This window comes from Megalops cyprinoides, chromosome 13, assembly GCF_013368585.1.
Source record: "Megalops cyprinoides isolate fMegCyp1 chromosome 13, fMegCyp1.pri, whole genome shotgun sequence".
NCBI lineage: Eukaryota > Metazoa > Chordata > Actinopteri > Elopiformes > Megalopidae > Megalops > Megalops cyprinoides.
In genome coordinates, this window is record NC_050595.1 from 19,315,637 (window position 1) to 19,335,044 (window position 19,408).

The 19,408-nt window shown below is 46.0% G+C and overlaps 1 protein-coding gene across 1 annotated transcript in view; it reads left to right on the top strand.

Moving 5' to 3' along the window:
- Positions 1–19,124, top strand: part of LOC118788151 (OTU domain-containing protein 7A-like) — a 61,899-nt gene extending 42,775 nt beyond the window's left edge. Inside the window, exons 7-14 of the mRNA XM_036544041.1 lie at positions 1,311–1,412; positions 3,142–3,269; positions 4,426–4,538; positions 6,732–6,859; positions 7,753–7,902; positions 14,461–14,575; positions 15,661–15,745; positions 17,191–19,124. Of these exons, the coding sequence (XP_036399934.1) occupies positions 1,311–1,412; positions 3,142–3,269; positions 4,426–4,538; positions 6,732–6,859; positions 7,753–7,902; positions 14,461–14,575; positions 15,661–15,745; positions 17,191–18,627 (2,258 nt within the window). The 3' untranslated portion in view covers positions 18,628–19,124. The remainder of the gene's footprint in view (positions 1–1,310; positions 1,413–3,141; positions 3,270–4,425; positions 4,539–6,731; positions 6,860–7,752; positions 7,903–14,460; positions 14,576–15,660; positions 15,746–17,190) is intronic.
- The last annotated feature ends 284 nt before the right edge of the window (positions 19,125–19,408 follow it).

The following is a 19,408-nucleotide window of genomic DNA, read 5'->3' on the forward strand; positions in this document are numbered from 1 at the left end:
ATAGCAGGAGCTGAGAATGGGCCAACTGCAGCCCTTTTTCAGTCATGGGTTACTCGTGGGACATGGGCCAGTTCAGGCACCCGGTGGCCCCAGAACAGCCCTCTCACTGCAGAAACTCAGATGACACAATAGGCTGTAACAAGCTCCTGCAACGCAACACTGTTCCCAGTCCAGCCTTCGCACACGCTTCTCCCCAAGGACACCTCTGAATGATGAACGGCCTCACCGATTCCGCCGGGAAGCAGAGCCCACATCAGCCTTAATAAAAGATAGTGCTTCTTCCTCCACGCGGCCAGCCATTCACAGAATCGCTTTTTACTGTAATGAGACAGGGAGTGCAGCCGCCTCCGTCAGGCAGGTACATCCTAACCTAATTTCACACACTCTTCAGGGTTTTCCCCGGACGCTCGTGTCCACATATTAGAATATCAAATTTAATCAAGTTAGACTTAATAAAGCGCTCCCAACAAAGAAATGATCACAGAGTGCATTACGGGAGAAGCCATGCAGAATGATAGCAGATATGACAAGAAATGGCATTGAAGAGGAGAGGCAATGTGAAAATGGCAAACACATTGCCTGGAGTGGCAGTGTTTAAAACAGTGATGTAAAAAGCACATCTGAGCCGCAATAATAATTTGTAAATAAAGAGATGCCATTGTACGATACATAACTTAAAATAAAAAGAGAACTTTTTATACATTTCATACTCTGATATATCTACCAATACGGTTCCGAAGAATTAACCGGTTACAGTTTAAAAGAGGCTGAACATTCGGCAAATTAGTGAGGGACTTAGGGAGAGAAAAACATAACGTTCGTGTTTGAGCTGTTCTCCGACATGCCCAGGATCACAGTGAAGTCCTCCTCATGCTGTATGCTCTCTTGGGCCTGTCACATGTTTGGAAGCATCAGCACCTCTAACAGGCATGGTCATATGCAATGATTCTTATTGCTCCATTCACACCGATTACTTACAATGTTACACTGTTCATTTGCCAGGGCACATGTCTTCACCCAGGGGGACATCCATAGCTTCCATTTTACTCACATTTAACACATAATGCTTGGAATTTCCATGAATAGGTATTTACTGTGGTAATTCAGACTAAGTGCAGTTCCTCATCTAATGGTAGAATGTTAGTAGATCCAAAGTGAAACCGGTTCAAATGTTATTATAACTTATTGTAACAGACCAGTGTTCACATTTGATAGCCTCTGATTGGCTAATCATGCCCTAAGTGGTTCTCAGATGGAGGTTTTGTTGCTACATAGCTGCTGAATGTGTCTGTGGGTTTATGTGTCTGCAGGTCGTCTGAACTGGTGGTCCACCATGTGCACTAGCTGCAAACGGCTCCTCCCTCTGGCCACCACGGGGGACGGCAACTGTCTCTTACACGCGGCCTCTCTTGGTGAGTCAGGTTCGAACCCAGGGAGGTGTTACTACTGCCAGTTAAACCCCGGCAGATCAGAATCTCCCAGTGTTTCTGAAGAGGCCTTTAAGGGCCACCTACAGCTGTTGTCTGGAGAATGACTTCATAGTTATCATCTGTCATGCTATATTTACTGGGGAAAAGAAAATGGGCACTTGAGAAATGAACCCCTGAGTAGTTGGAGGCACTGAGCACACAGCAGGTAAACAGCCATTGATAGGCTCATTTATAAATGTCTAGCATGTCCAACCATGCACCTTCCCTGGGTTCTAGTTTATCAAACCACCTTAAACCTTTGAAAAAGAGAACCCCCCCTGGGGGGCTTCTGAATGGCTCAGCCAGTTCAAGTGCTTGTGACATGCAGGCTGAGTCCTATAGCTCAGACCCAGGTTCGACTCTGACCTATGTCATTTGCTGACATTGATTGGGAGTCTGTAGTGGCAGAACACTGAGAGATTCTACAGGGTTAGTGGAAATGAGGAACAAGACTGATTGTTACTGGTTGTTTTCAGTTTCATAAGTTTAGTCGGAAGTAAAGAAGTTGCCAGAGCAAAGCCTTAAGGGTAGACAATGACTAAAGCTCTGCAGGGACGCAAAATCAAATAAACTGAAATTCAAGTCAAGACAAGTTTTTGTATTAAGCCTTTTAATTTTGTCCCAGGAGAATCTGAAAATACTGTTTGTAATGAGGAAACTTTGGAGGGAACTTGCTTGTGATCCTCACAAGTTATTGCCATGTTCTTTTGACAACTTATTCAAGGCAAATATGAAGGAACTTCTACATACACAATAATTGACATGGATAACACCCTCTGACTGTAGACGTTTGATACTCAACCCTAGTCCTGGAAGGTCACTGTATCTTCAGGTTTTCACTGGAAACAATGGAAAACCTGGAAGATTGTGGAGGATTGTCCTCAGGGGCTGGAGTAGGGTTGATGTGCTGTAGATTGTAGCAGGGTTTGGCAGGAGGGACATCAGATGTCATAGCTGGAACTGTCTCCCACAGTGAAGTTGATTGGTTTTCTCTAGAGATGCTAGGTAGTAGATCTTGGGTGCCCCCTGTCTAAACATAGTGGTACTACATGTAAAGCAGCTGTTGTGAGCATCAGCCCAGGTTTTAAAGCCAGGGTCAGGGTCTGTGTGCAGAGTACACAGTGCGCAGGGCTCTGTGTCTTTGCCATTGTCATGACATCATGCATATCATGACATGAGCATCACAACACATAATAATGAAATGGAATGAAAATCGATTGTGTGTGTGTGTGTGTGTGTTTGTGTGTGTGTGTGTGTGTGTGTGTGTGTTTGTGCATGTCTGTGTGTGTGTTTGTGCGCGTGTGTGTGTGTGTGTGTGTGTGTGTGTTTGTGCATGTCTGTGTGTGTGTGTGTGTGTGTATGTGTTTGTGCATGTGTGTGTTTGTGTGTGTGTGTGTGTGTGTGTGTGTGTGTGTGTGTGTGTGTGTGTGTGTGTTTGTGCATGTCTGTGTGTGTGTTTGTGCGCGTGTGTGTGTGTGTGTGTGTGTGTTTGTGCATGTCTGTGTGTGTGTTTGTGCGCGTGTGTGTGTGTGTGTGTGTGTGTGTGTGTGTGTGTGTGTTTGTGCATGTCTGTGTGTGTGTTTGTGCGCGTGTGTGTGTGTGTGTGTGTGTGTGTGTGTGTGTGTGTGTGTGTGTGTGTGTGTGTGTGTGTGTGTGCGTGCGTGTGCGCCAGGGATGTGGGGTTTCCATGACAGGGACCTGGTGCTGAGGAAGTCTCTGTATGCAATGATGAAGAGTGGCGCAGAGAGAGAGGCTCTGAAGAGAAGGTGGAGATGGCAGCAGACACAGCAGAACAAGGAGGTCAGTGCCACCTCCTCACCCCTCTCACCAGCAACAGCACCCCTTCTACAGTACCTCATCAACAATGTCCCTCAACAATACCCGAACTACCAGGTGCCTCAAACCTGTCCTTCCACCATCACCAACCCCACCTTCTACCCAAACCAGCAAAGCCCCTTCCCCAACACACACACACACACACACACACACAGGCCCATGAATAAAGTAATGCACACGCATTCCTTTCCTTTCAAATACACATTTAATAATACAGTGAGACCTGTCTTGGGTGCTGTTATCTCCACAGCACTGCCGTTATCTGCCGCCTGTGAGTCAGACAGTGTTGTTACTGGGCAATAACACTGGCGTTACATGTGCGAGAGAGACTGTACACGGTGATATTGAGGAGACACGGCAGTGTGTAAGACTCCCTGGGACCGATCACATGGAGGGGTAGTGCCGATTCCTCTCTCTTAGGTGCCCCGTTTTCCTGACCTGCAACAAGGGCCCCGATGCACTGTCTGACAGATTTATTCGGAAGGGCAGCAGCTCCTCTAGGACACGCACCCTTGCAGACGCCAAATTAAATTGAGCGGCCCCGTCTACAGCGCTGCTGCTGCTGCCAGGAAACGAGCTGCCCGGGGGGGAGAGACTCCATCTCTAACGTCAGCGGCAGCACCGGCGTCCTCAAACCCACCCTGTTCACAGTGGCGCGTCCTCGCCAGTGTCCCTGCGTCGGCTCTCTCACCAGGGGGCGCTCACGCGCATAACACCTGATCCAAGCAGGATTAACTATTCTGAATCTGTGCCATAAACTGAACAGTAAGCCATTAATGACAGACATGGCAGAGGTCAAGATGACAGCTGCCCAAAGCCAGATTCGCAGACATGTTATTACCATCACTGTGTGTCCTGTGGAAACTGGGAGAGGTGGGGGGTGTTCATGTGTATTTCTGTCTGTGCACGTGTGTGTCTGTGCATTATGACTGTTTCTCTCTGCGCAGTCAGGCCTGGTGTCAGCATATAATGACTCTCTCTGTCTGTGCAGTGGGGCCTGTTATAACCATATAATGACTTTCTCTTGCGCAGTCGGGCCTGGTGTCAGCATATAATGACTCTCTCTGTCTGCGCAGTCTGGCTTGGTGTCAGCATATAATGACTCTCTCTGTCTGCGCAGTCGGGCTTGGTCTACACAGAGGAGGAGTGGGAGAGGGAGTGGAACGAGCTGCTGAAGCTGGCCTCCAGTGAGCCACGGACACACTTCAGCAAGAACACAAACACCAGTGGGGGGTGAGTGACCTACCACACCCTGTCGCCTTTTACGCAAACATATCCTAAAACTGCACTCATGCATTCTGCCAAGACATATCTTGAAACCTCACAAACACATTCTACCTGAACGCAATGTAATAGAATTAGGTCATTTATAGAAGTGGACTCATGTGATTCTGAGTGATGTAGCGATGGGATTTTGGGAAATGTAGTCATATGATTCTGGCTAATGTAGTCAGATGAATGTCACCAAAGAACAGTGGTGTGATTTGTAATGCCTAAAAACTGCTCCATTTTTGCACTGAGTCCTGTAGCCCTGCTGAGTATGTATTCAAAGGCAGTGGCTTTTTTATACTGCGACCATGGTCACCGGCCTCTAAGCCAGATTATCGTGACAGAGCAAGACTGCGCTCTGTCTCCACCATCACTGACCTGCTTCATTCTCCCTCAAGTGGATCTATTACCACACAATAACACACAATGAGGATTAACAGCTCTTAGCGCGCAGCTAGCAATCCGCTAAAATGGATATAAATTCAGATTCCACATAGACACCAGCCAGCTTAGTGCACGGCATAAAGAGCATACCACATCTACAGCTTATCAAAGCATTTGTAGTCTGCGTTAATGCGTTTATATGATCAAGAATGGTTTTCACAGAACGAATAACAGCAGGCTCTGCAGATGTAATTTGCACTGAGGGAGGGAAGTGGAGCAACTCTGGGCATTTTATGAGGGCTAGATGGTATGAAACTGATTAAGAAACCAAAGAAGGTTTTCAAATTAACTGGTATTCTTAGTTATTAAAACAAACAGAGTCTGTCCATACAGGTACCCACCACAAAAAAGGTAAAACCACATTCAATTTCAAATTCTTATTGAGCCCGTCTAGATGTACTAGGTGTTTTTCTGTTCTTTGTTTAAAAATGCAGTCAGGCATATAGCCCTGAACAGCCCTGTTACAGCTTTGAAACGCAGGGGTGGCAAATGACTCAACACAGTAGCAGGGTAGAGGTGTGAAATAGCAGGTTGGGTTTCGTTTGAGCAGTACACAAAGAACCACACCATCAGTGGAGAGGAGCTGATCTTTACGCTAATTCCAGGGATGCGTATTCTTGTGCTCAAGAATGTATTCACTGGACACACCATTTAACGATCGACCAGAAAAAACATACAGATTTCTCTGAGGAAAAGCTCAGATACTAATCGTTATTATTACGAAACATTGCCGTTATGAAAATGTTGAGTTCTGTCATTGTCACAGTGTTACTATGGTGTGCTAACCACCTGTTCCTGCCACAATGAATAACAGGAACAGGAAAGACACTCATTGGTTACAGCTTGATATCTGGGCGAAACCTTTCTCAATCACTGTGGCTTTCAGGCCCGTCTGAGATATTCCCTTCCTGCCACAAACTGGACCACAGTACGTCAGAGCTCCCTTTCTTGAGCCCCAGGTTACGTCAGCAGTCGCGGTCACAATGTGTCACATAGTGGCAAATAGGCTGACTCTTCTGGGGTAAATGTAACTCTCAGTGCCCCTGAGGTAAACACAGCTTTTGGTCCCCTGAGGAGGTCATTAACATCAATTCTTTCAGCATATTCCCAGCTGTATAAAGCGGTTTGAAATGTGTAAAACGAGAAGCACTTTAATGCACACGTTATGCAAGTGATGTCATCGTTTATTGTAGCACTGTGTAACATTTTGGCTAAGACACTCTGGATAATGCCGTTTGCCAAATGACTAAGCGTAAAATGTAAGTGAGTAGCCGTTAATATGCTGTAGTATGGGTGAGTAAGTACCTTGAGCAAGAGTGCACCACGGAAACAAACATGCAATTTCCACAAGTCCCCCCTGACCATTACTCCATACTGCCCCCTGGGGGCAAACTGCAGAAAGAGGTAAGCTAAATTAAATATGGTCCCAAAAATATCTATCTTTAAAGAAATACATTTATTAAAATTAACATTTTGTGTACATATTTTGTGTCACATTTACTTTAAATAATAATAAATAATAATAATTTAAATTATCCATTTATCAGTTTATTTCTCCCCATTACTTAATGTAAGGTAGAAATTAAAAGTAAGTCATGGTGGGTAGACCCACAGGGGATTGTGCTGTATGAATACGTTTGAGGGGGGAGGGCGGCGCACCCAGACCGTTTGGATGCAGATGGGACATCCGTTGATCTTTGCTGTGTCCCGCAGGGTGGATAACGCGGAGGACCCCGTGTACGAGAGCCTGGAGGAGTTCCACGTGTTCGTGCTGGCCCATGTCCTCCGCAGGCCCATCGTGGTGGTGGCAGACACCGTGCTCCGGGACTCGGGCGGAGAAGGTGCGAACGAAAGACACGACAACCGGCGATGTCATGGAGCGCACTGTTTAGGGGAGAGCAGAGAGAATTCATGAGTAATGACAAATGAACGACTTATTAAAACTCAAAAATATCTATCAGTTGCGTGAAGCAGCTATTAATTCTTAAGTGCACTGAATGCTGTCGGGCAGTAAGTAGCATTTAAAAAGGTATTATGTCTGCACAGACAACAAACCCTTATGCAAAAAGTTACCAAAATGATAACGTGTATAACATATTTAGAGTTGAACCATAGAGGACATGAACACCATACACGTGCATACATAAATGCCTAGTCTGCAATGTACTCGTCCGGCCCAAGGGCACACAAGGAATGTCCACTTAGTATTCCTTTAAAACCATAATCCAAGCGAAGAATAAGCTAGGTTTGCATTTTACCGCAAGAAGAGGTCACAGGTTATAATCAATGTAATTATACTTGGAAGCGCAAAATGTTTCCTGTTCATGATCTGTTGTTCACATGACTCTAATCAAGCTGAAGTTATGCATGTGCCAAATTGGAGTGCAATAAGGTGCGTTATGGCTTGCTACTATATGTCATATAGACATCCTTTGAGATGTTACTCATCTTAATGGATTAATCAGTCTTCTGCCCACTAGAGGAAAAAATGCATACACAGTACAGTTATATACAAATAATTTAATATGCTAATAGAAATGCATTTATACATAAATTTCCTTGGTGGCTGGTAGTGTTTTGGTACAGAATCTTTGGATACTCTTTGCACCGTGTTTTCTAAATTAAGTACATTGAATTTTACTTCTAGGTGCTAATCTGAAATAAATTTAAGGAGAATGAATGTGGTTTTTTTGTCATTTACAGGCAGTAGTACATTTTATACTTTCCGTTTCAGCGTTTGCTCCTATCCCATTTGGAGGACTCTACCTGCCTCTGGAGGTTCCTCCAAACCGCTGCCACTGCTCCCCGCTGGTCCTGGCCTACGACCAGGCCCACTTCTCTGCCCTGGTGTCCATGGAGCAGAAGGACCAGCAGCGAGAACAAGGTACACTCTGACCAATCACATGACAAAGTAAGGTACATCCTCACCAATCATAGGACAGATTAAGATGAACATTGGCCAATCACAGGACAGAGTACGATACAAGATTCATCACAGCTGTCCAGCTACAGCACAGAGCAAGATATAGATTGCCCAATGACAGTACAAACCATGGTACAGTCTGATCAAATACAGAACAGAATAAGAGATACAATGAACAAGAACAATAAAGAGTATAAAGAGGTATAGCCTGACAGGACAGCAGAGATCAAGGTGACTCACTAATTATACTGTAGCCCAGAGCCAATATGAACAGACCAGCCACTGGGGTAAGGCACCAACATAATTTATTTTAAAGGAGTGCTTATGTTGTTAAAGTAAAATAGTTAATACAGTCTCATTTACTACCAAAGCACTTAAAATAAATACATGCTGATTTTAGAGGAAAATAAAGAGTTAAATGTATAAATTATATAAATAAAGAGTTAAATATATCCTAGCAAAATTAGTTTTGATAAAATTTTACACAAATTGCATTGTTCTGGACAACCTGAAGAGCATGAGTCTTGCAAATGGCTTCCTTCCGGACACGTGATAGAATCCACGCACATGGCATGGGCCGGCAGTAAAGCCAACGTGTGGCCAGGCACATTGCATATGGAGGACTTGCACTTGATGTTGAGCTGCATGGGAAATGACTTCTCTGGCCATAAGGCGGCGATCTCTCCACTCGAGATGCTCAAAGATAAAGTAGGCTTCTGTGCTGCTGTGGTCTTAAGGCAGTATAGTGCTCACAGATCAGAGAGCACATTTGCTTATGCAGCTCCACTCAACATTAACAAGGAGTCCTACCCTAACAGCACTTTACTGTTGGACACTTTCCAAACACTAATGTCAGTACTGCGTTATCAATCCTAATTCAATTTTATTTACATAATGAGCTGTATAGTTTTGTAGCGTTATCTGCCATTTAATTAGACAAACTTGCATCAAGAGATAGGTGGGTTACATTAATGAAAGACAGATAGATGATTGCAGTGGATGTCTTTGTATTTAACATGTAAACAGGTTTTTTTTTCAAACTAGTCAATAAATAACATCTTAATTTGTGTAGCAACCTTGTAAGTAGCATTATCGCAGCATTTTGCACAGCAGAACGGCAGAAAAGGGATTTCATTACATCAGATGCCGTTCTAATTCAATTACTGATGAATACATACAAGAAGCTAGTAGATACCAATGTGTCGACACTGTACAATGTATGTTGTCATGTGGACGTCGGTACAGTGATGTGAAACAGAGAGGATAAATGTAGGGCGACAGAGCGACAGACAGAGGAAGCAGTGAGGTAAAACGGCAGCAGGAATCTGAAAGGAATGGGCAGTAAATATGTGGTGAGTCGTCCAGCAGTGTTCTGCGGGAGAGAAACGCCCATCTGCGCTGTGTGAGTGGGAGCTGAGCTCCGTCTCGTGGCTGTGGAGGAGGGGTCCCAGGGAGGATTTGGGCCTTGGGGCTGAAAAAGCTCTTGCTGAGCAGAGAAAAAAAAATCTGTTTAAAAAAAAAAAAGGTGGGGGGGAGGGGGGGTTCAAATGATTTTATGAGAAAAATAATTGCATATGCTCTGATCCGATTGTACATTTTTGATGCTGACAGGTTTTCAGTACATGAAACTCTTCATGAAAATGAATCAGATAAAATCAAAGAGACCATCTGGTTGGAATTGCAGGTTTGCCTTTATTTGCTTGGTTGTCTGTGGTCGTGCTTTGTAGTTGTTAGTTTTCTTTTTAAGAATTTTACATTCGCTCTCTCTCTTACACACATGCACACACACATGCACACACACACACACACACACACACACACACACACACACACACACACACACACACACACATGTGTGCGCAGCACCTGAATGACCTGGATTTGTGCAGGCACGCCAGCAGTGTAGGTTTTTATGCGCTTGTTTTTGAAGCTGTGGTTTTGCTGATACATGTGGAGTTTGCCCAAGCAAACCCTCTTGGTTTATTTTAAGATTTACCTCCAGCATAAAAGAGAACTCCAGGTTTTCCTTGGCATAATGCTCGCTCCAACTATTCCTCCCATAAAATGGGCATTTTTTACACCAAGACCACCGTCTCTACACCGCCCCGTTCAGCCCGGCTCATTCCAAAGCTACACCGTAACACCTATTAAATCCAGCTACTTCGAACGCAATCAAAATAATTGTACAGAAAGCGTTCTGTTTGCAGGAATGTTTTCTATATCCTGTGTTTAATGAGAATGTGGTGTCCATGTGGCGTGAGGACTTTGATTTCCAATGCATCGGGTTTGAAGGAGGATTAGAGCGAACATCATCTGAGAGGCCGTTTATGTGATATTATCTTTTAATGGCCATATCCTCAACACACACAATTTCCAAACATCACTGTCATAAAAGCAGAACAATTTGCCATGTGTAATATGGTAGTGAAAAACACTGGGTGACATAACACGTGTAATAGCTTAAAACTGTTACTGAGCAAAGTCTTGTGTGAATGAAGCAAGCTGCCAGACAGTCTCTTACATAGAAAAGTGATAGTGACCTTATTTTGTTCTCAGTGGAAACAGTAGCCTTCTTACATGCTATATCATAGCAAAACATTTAATCATGCCTTTGCCCATCAGTCAAGTATAGACATGCATGCCATGTGCAAGCCAGAAAAAATGTTTCAGAATTGATCCATGTAAAATTTCTTAGTCATTTTCTGTTGCAAAAATTAGGACATATGGCCATATTTATTTTGACAGGAGGGACTGGGTCAAGAAAACAAGCCAACCATTTTTACTGTCGAGGATGCCTATCTTTTCATGGAATATTTCTTACTTTTCATGACAGGATGCCTTATATATGCTATCATTTAACACTTCAGTTATGAATGCTACCATGCTACCATTTTACCTTCAGTTGGGAAACATGACAAGCAACATACAAGACTTTTTAACATTCAGGAAATATTTGGTTTAGTCCACTAGAGGGCGGCCCTGTGTTAACTAATCAGAAATACACATGTGCCATACACAACCAGTAGCGAAATTTTGATTGAAAATTGCCATGTCAGATCTAATGTTACAGTTAACACTCATACTGCACATACAAGATTTTAAGGTAAGTACATTGATATTAATATATTGTATATGCATAAATCTGTATCTCTGAACGCAGCAATAATTTCTTTCTTTTGTAATTTATGGAATATATTTTACATAATATATGCCATAAATTATAATTATATAATATGATAATATGGAGCATACTCCATATATTCTGGATTGAGTATTTACATATATTTTTTCATATGGGTGTATATAGTGTACATTAAACCAATGAGTCAGAAAGTATGCCTGGTGCACAGGGACTGATTTGTGTGTGTGTGTGTGTGTGTGTGTGCAGCTCTCCATAGTCCTCGCTCTGCGGAGTCGGTCTCCTTTGGAGTTTCATCCAAAAATCACATTCTGGTGACGACGCTTTTGCCAACCCCTTGCTCTGCAACACATTCTTGCTTTCAGTGGGGAAAGAGAATGTGTTCTGATGGTCATGCTTTGGCATGTTGTTAATGTTAATTAGCTTTGCTCCTTTGTCCAGTGTGACTTAGATAGCTGGATTTTTACACATTATCCATGTGTCCAGCTGACTATTTCCTGAAGCAATTCAGGTTAAATCCTGCTTGTTTTTTATCTGTTCAAAAGTGGTGCCCTTCCCGGGTATCAAACATGCAACCACGGGGGCACAGGCCGAGATCTGAAACCACTGCGCCGCGCTGCTGCCACGGCTCTCCTTCTCTAAGAGCCTGATAAATGTGAGAAACCCCGCTGCAGCCGGTCCTGTCTCATTCACTCCTTTATCCCTCCAATCCCGCGGCCTCGCACCGCCGACCCCCCGCCCACTCCCCAGGCCCACTCCCCACTCCCCGCTTCCAAAAGGCAACAACTGGCACGCTGTTCGCCGTTCTGGGCGGGCCGTGATGTCATCTATGCAAATGCGGCCCGGGGAAGGTCGCACGGGGACAAGCCCCGGCGGTTGCCAGGGAGCGAGAATAGTAAACAGAGTGTGCGGCTGAATGGGCGGCCGGAGTCTGGCGCGGGCGGCGGGACAGAGAGGGAGCGGCGTGCGACGCGAGCTCGGGGAGTGGAGCCGCGGGCAAAGAACGTGGCACAGGTGCAGAGCGGGAGCCCCTGATCTGGCCCCAGAATCTCACACGGGGGGTCTGGCTGCGCCCTGGCAGAACCAAGCCTTTTCAGCAGTCTCTTCTGAGCTGAGGCTCAGGGGCAGCTCTCGCTCTCCCCCTCCTCCCTGAAGCCTTTTGTTCACCCACACTATGCGACACTCTCTCCACACCTTTGTTTGGGCTTGCGTTCTGGCTCCGCCCCTCACGCTGAGCCCCGCACGCAGACATGACTCAGGCCTCTAATTGCTGCGGCTTTAGCCCCCTTTTCTCTGGATCCTTGACTCAGCCTCATTGTAATCACATTATTAACCAAGCGCACAGGTGCACAGCGTGTTAGTCGGGGGGGGGGGGGAGCCACGGCGCGGCGAAACTGTAACCCTCAGCCCGTGGCTCGCTGCGAGTTTTGACATGTTCACTCCCAGCATCAGCGAGCCGGTAAATTTGATTTTATGAAAAACTGCATTTCAGTCTGGAAACTGTCGTAAATGTCAAATCACTTTTGTTTATTAGACATTCAAGGTACACCTATGGCAGACAGGTCACATGTCTCAATAGTGTCTTAAGGCAGGGGATAATCATCGCACACACGCATGCAGACACACACACACACACCACACACATACACAGACACACACACATACCCTGTCAGTGAGAGAGTATGGAGAACTGAAGTAATCAAACACAGCGGGGAACAAAACTGTCAGGTAGCGCATAAGTGCGCCCCTCGGTGGCTGCTGTATACCTCCTCATCTGCGGTGATGAACTGCAGAGCAACATGGCAGGGGGCCCCTAATGCAATTTTTTTGCTTCTCCCTCACTTTCTGACTTTGTTTGGGTGAGTGAGCAGGCGGAGATGGGCTCACCTGTCCTTCCCCAGCCACAGGCAGAGTTCTGCAGGGAGCTGCCAACAGCCAGTGCCCATACCTTCCCTTTTCATTGGATGTTCGCCTTCCATGGCGATACGTGCTTTGGAGGTCTAAAGGCTGTCCAGTGGGAAGAACAGGCAGGAAAGTGTGGAGGCTGGTTTATTTATGTGACAGGCAGTCCCAAATGATGGGGGAGTGAATCAGAAGCTGACATCTCTGGTCCTCGAGTGGTGTAGGAGTGCCTGTGTTTCATTTAGATCTTAGATCTCAATTACAGAGGCTGGGTAAGACGTCAAGTCTCCTGCTAATTGAACAGTGTGCATGTGTGTAATCGGCAGCATTGACGCCGGGTGTCTGCGTGTGTCTGTTCCTTTTCTCAGCTGTGGGAGGTGTCTGCCCCAAACAGTGTGTGTTGACTCACACACTATCAATTACATGTACACACACAAGGAAACATGCTCATAAACACACACACACACACACACAAATACAGACAAGACACATACCTGCAGACACATGCACATACATGTCCACACATACATGCAGACTTGCACGTACAGCTGCACACGCACACACGCAAACACACACACACACACACACACACACACACACAGAGCACTGGTTTATCCCTGCTGTACTATTATGGTGACTCAGGGTGAAATGTGTTCACATCTCGTGTAGTGAGTGAAATGTGAGCCTAAGCTGCTAGGAGAAGCTGGAATGTCTTCAGTCTGAACAGGCATCGAGTCCTGGCTGAGCAGGGGAAATCTGTGCCGTTTCTCTGCGCAGCATCAAAGAGACGGCAGGTGAACGCAGACGAAAAAAATACACCCTTACTGGTTCACTCATGTTTTGGAAACACAGAGACAGCCAAAGTGCAGAGGAAACAAGCGCCCATGTCTGGGGTGTGTTTCGGTTATTAACAAAAAAATTCTCTTCCATCTCTTTCCAGAAGAGTGCAGACAGCATAATAAGCCAGGGAATAAAAATCCCACCTAGGGCGTGATGTTGTTTACGATTATTGTTCTGATACCTGAGCCCTACTGCGTGTCAAATGGCATAGCAGAACATCACTTCAGTCACACATCAACAAGCTTTAATAGAGAGTTGGAGCCAACTGTGGCCAAGAAAATGGCAATGTTGAGTTTTTCAAGGAGTGAAACGCAAGGGGATAAAACAGTCATTTATCTGATGATGCTTGACAAACATGAAAACACACACACACACACTTTTGTCTTGTCCCAGCATTACTGCCACACAATACAGCAAAATATTTCTGCTTATTCTGTAACAGCACTGACTGGAAAATACATTGAAGATCCCTCTCAACATGGACAACCCTATCTGGCCTGACTCTTTGAGTGTGTGTGTGTGTGTGTGTGTGTGTGTGTGTGTGTGTGTGTGAGTATGTGGGAGGCGTGCCACTCCCAGTGATGGACACTGGTGACCCCTCATGCTGAACGCCTGCCCGGCCCTCTTCTCCATTCCAGCCATCATCCCACTCACGGACTCAGAGCACCGGCTGCTGTCTCTCCATTTCGCTGTGGATCCTGGGCGAGACTGGGACTGGGGGCAGGATGACAACGACAACGGCAAGCTGGCCAAGTAAGCCTCGCCCCCTGGGACACGCCCTGACACTGATGAGAGGGGGAAGGGAGGTGGAGTTATATCTGAGTTCCACACTTTGGCTCTTCAGTGGACGGACAGACAGACAGACAGAGGAAGATGTGATCCTAAGAGGCACCTGAGGGGAATCTATAAGTTAATGAAACTCAGGAAAACTGTTTGGTTGGATAGGCATATAACTTTCCCTGCCTTGTGAAAACATCTATCATTGTGTTTGCTTGGTACACTCATTTCCTGGGGGTTTGTTCTTACATACTGACATTCCTGGCTCTTTCTAGAGAACTTCACATTAATTTTGTGGTCTTAAAAGGTGATTGAAAGGTAAACTCAAGGTGTAATTTCGGAGGCTTCTGGGCAGCTTAAACTAACTCAACAAATTGACAAAACTAAATATTCGCCTCGCAAAGAAGATAGACAGTCTGCGTGCTAGATCTTTGCTAATTGGCATTCTTAGGCCAAAGAAAAAATGTTTAAAATTCTGACTTAAGGCAATTTAAAGATTAGCTCACTTTTCAACATGAGGGACAGATAGTTCTAGGTGCACTGTACAAGAAAGGCACACCATTTAGCCTGAAGGAGTTGAGCTAAAACTGGCGTGCGAAGTACGTTCTCCTAAATCCCATCTTTTAAATCCGGACTTTGAGCCTGCGTCTGCCTTAATCTCCACTGTAATGACCCTATTTAGTGCTAGTTTTGGTGATGACATATTCTGTGGGCTTCACACATGATACACACAAAAAGCATAATAAGCAAGCCTGTTGTACCCTTCAAAGTCTTTTTTAAAAAGAACTAAAAGAGGACCTGAAAATAAGGGGCGCGAGATGAAGATGAATCGCTTTGTGGGAAGAGCCTTCTTTTGTGTTGGGCTGCATGCAAAAATCGCGATCTATAATTTGCACTGGTTAGAGTCAAACAAGCGATCTGTTCCTCCAGGGAGGCGCAGTGTCACTGAAGTATTGCATTACTGTTTGCGTATGCAGCACAGCTAAATAACCCATGTCATAATCATGTCATACAGTAACCTACAAAGTGTTTTAATGAGGAAATTGTTTCATTCCTTCCAGTCTGATCCTGTCCTTGGAAGCCAAGCTGAACATCCTGCATAGCTACATGAATGTAACCTGGATACGAATCTCATCAGAATCCAGGGTACCACCGTCCTCTGTCCTGCTGGAAAATACTGATTTACTGTGGTTTTGCCTTAATTTAATTAATCAATATGGCCCTTTACAGTTTGTTTGTAGTTTGTTGGTTACATTCAGTATTTATATGGAGTTGAGCCACACTGGTAAAGACTTTTTAATTTTGTTTTGTATTAGCTGGCACTACAGTAATCTCAAAAAACCCTCAAAAATAAAAAAAAAAAAAAAATAGTTTTTGGCCTGTGGTGTTTAGTAATGAGTAGGCACATCCTGACTCTAATGGCAGAGCTGTAGAGGCAGTCAGTCATCTTTTACGATCCTTCGCCAAGGGCTTCTTTGCAGGGAAAGCTGAGCTGCAGCAGGGGGAAGGATCACCGAAAGACAGACAGCTGAAGCTGTGCTTGGGGAGAAAACAGTCTCACAAAGTCTTCGGAACATACACTCTCACTTACAGTACATCACAGAGAGACCTATAACGGTTTGGTTATAATGCAGCCACGCTGCAAGCATAAGCATAAGCACTGCACACGTGTCTCACTTTGGCCCTGCGACTGAGGGTCCTTCTCACAGTCCCCCTGCACAAACACACACACACACACACGCGCACACACACTCTCTTTCTCTCTCTCTCATTCTCTTTCTCGCTCTCTCTTTCACTCCCTGTCATATTCTCTCTTCCTCCTTTTCACTCACTCTACCTTTCAAATTCAGAATCTTTTTTAGCATGACTCTTTCAATAATCAAAATATCGCCAAAGGAATAGCCTTCCATTGCAGTCTTACAATCAGGCAAACAATATGTATAAACACATCAATAATGAATGAGATAAAAAGAGATAAATCCAACAAACAAACACACATATGAAAAACAACATAAAAATACAGTGACCATGACATTTAGTATGGAGACTGGTGTGGTCAACCTGAGTTGCTATAGGATGCTGACACAAACTGTGCAGTCAGTGTTGCTGTGCATCCCTCCCCTATACGAACAGTCAACATCATCCAGCCTTTCTCTACCTCTCTGTCTCAGTTCTATTCAATTCATTTCAGTGAGCTTTATTGACTTGAAAAATATACATCAGTTGTGCCAAGGCAAAGCAAACATTCACATACATGATAGGCATAAAGAATAAGAACATACATAAAGCTGCAGCGTAAAAGTAATGACGACAGCTTTGGTGAACTGCACTGTTGAGGGATGAGATTCTTCCATTCACAGAGCTAACTGTTTGTGCCTCTCTCCCCCCTCTCTCTGTGTCTCCTCTCTCACTTTCTCTCTGCCTTTCTTTTTGTCTGTTTTCTGCTCTTCCTCTCTTTGTCTCCTTCTCTCCTTTCTCTCTCTTTCTTTGTCTGTCTCTTCCTCTCTCTCTCTTTATCTCTGCTTTTCTTTGCTCTGGCTCTCTCTCTCTCTCTGTCTCCCTCCCTTTCTTTTCCTCTCTCCTTGTCTCAGGCCCCTCTGGCTCAGCCTGAGTCTCCCACCGCGTCCGCAGGCGAGGACGTTCAGTCTCTGGCCGACTCCATGGACTCGGACCGCGAGTCCGTCTGCAGCAACTCCAACGTGAACGTGGGCAAACCCAGCAAGGAGAAGGACAAGGATAAGCAGCGCAAGGACAAGGACAAGGACAGGATCCGCGCAGACACGGTGGCCAACAAGCTGGGCAGCTTCAGCAAGACGCTGGGGATCAAGCTGAAGAAGAACATGGGGGGCCTGGGGGGGCTGGTCCACGGCAAAATTAAGTCCAACTCCGGAAACGGCCGCAACGGCGACAGCGGCGACAAGGCCAAGAAGAAAGACTCCAAGACCCGCAAAGAGAGCAAGGAGGAGTCGGGACAGTCTGCCAGCACGTCGTCCTCGGAGAAGGCCACCAGCCCCTCTCCCACTGAGAGGGTGTCGGGATCCTCGCCCGTGGAGAAGCCAGGCATCCTGGGGAAGCTTCCGGGCGACAGGGACCAGTGGAAGTACAGCACAGACGTCAAGCTGAGCGTGAACATCCTCCGGGCGGCCATGCAGGGCGAGAGGAAGTTCATCTTCGCTGGCCTCCTCCTCACCAGCCACCGGCACCAATTCCACGAGGAGATGATCAGCTTCTACCTGACCAGCGCCCAGGAGCGCTTCAGCGCCGAGCAGGAGCAGAAGAGGAAAGAGGTGGAGAAGAAGCCGCCGGCTAACGGGACAGCCTTGAAGAAGCCGGAGCAGGAGAGCGCCTTCCAGAAGGAGCGGTCAGACAGCTCCCCCAATGAAGGCTCGTCCCCAGTGCTCCACCAGAGCCGTAGCTCCCAGATGGTCCTGAAGATGCAGGAGAGACACAGCCCGACACCTGCCCCCTTCTCCTCCCCCAGTAATGGTGCTAAGAAATCTAGACCCATCCCCGTTTCTGCCCACTATAGCCATACCCCGCCAGTGCAGAGGCACAGCGTCATCCACCTGCGAGACGTGAACCCGCAGCCCTCCAGCTTGCGGGAGGAGCCGTACCGCCCCCTGGTGGGCACGCTAAAGACCTGCGCCACCTACCCGCAGCAGAACCGCACCCTCTCCTCCCACAGCTACAGCCCCGCCCGCATGGTGGGGGTCCGGGGCGTCGCCGTGGACGCCTACGGCACCCCTGGCGGCTACAAGTCGCACACCTACACCAACGGCTTCGGCGCCACCGATGTGCGGGACTGCCTGGAGTTTGCTGACGAGGACCCCCCACGGGCCTGGCCGGGCCACGACAAAACCAAAGGCCGCAGCACCGGGTGTGCTCTCTACTGCCCCCCACAGGAAAAGTGCAAGAAGGAGAACTGCTCTTTTTACGGTCGGCCGGAAACTGAGAACTACTGCTCCTACTGCTATAAGGAGGAGCTGAAACGCAGAGAGAGGGAGGGCAAGGTGCACAGACCTGGATAGCCCACAATCCAATCACAGCGCAGACCGTGCAGACATGCCCTCCAGTTACAGGGTGAACAGGTGGCCCAAGCAACGACCGTAGGTGCTTCTACGAGAATGCTGGGAGCAGAAGTATCCCTTTGTGCTTTAAGATTTATACAAGATCACACCAGAGAGAAGAGGAAGACTTCCTATATCATCAAAGTACTGTTTTCCTTTCATCCCTGTTACCTCTCTCTCTCGATATCAAGGGACACAGTTGCTTGACAATAAAGGAGGTCCAACTGAAATCAGTTCACAGCTTTGGCCGGAGACTTTGCCATTGTTTTGTGTCTATTTTAATTCAATGAGAAACACTGTTTTCAAAGATGCACTGATAGCTGCCATGCCTAAAGCGTACACATAGCTCCTCATGGTTCAAAGGGAAGTGCAAGTGAAGTTTTATTTAGCATACAATGAACTTAACAAATGCAATACTCCATAGCACAGTACAGGATCCTCTACCATCATTTTACAATGTATTCACATTATTTATATTTGTAATATAATTTATTTTATTTTTGAAAAATATTACATAGTGGGGCAATGCACTGGTTAAATATTGACTTTTGAAAAGCAATAAGTTTCCAATGTCAACAACTTTTATATGGAACCTTTCTTAAGTCTATGCATCCATGACATCAACAACAGTGTTTCTGTTTATGAAAAAGGGATTAAAACCACCACCGCTGAATAACCAAGCAACACATCCAAGCATCACAGGATGGTGTGCACAGATATATAATGAAAATCAAGCCACGCT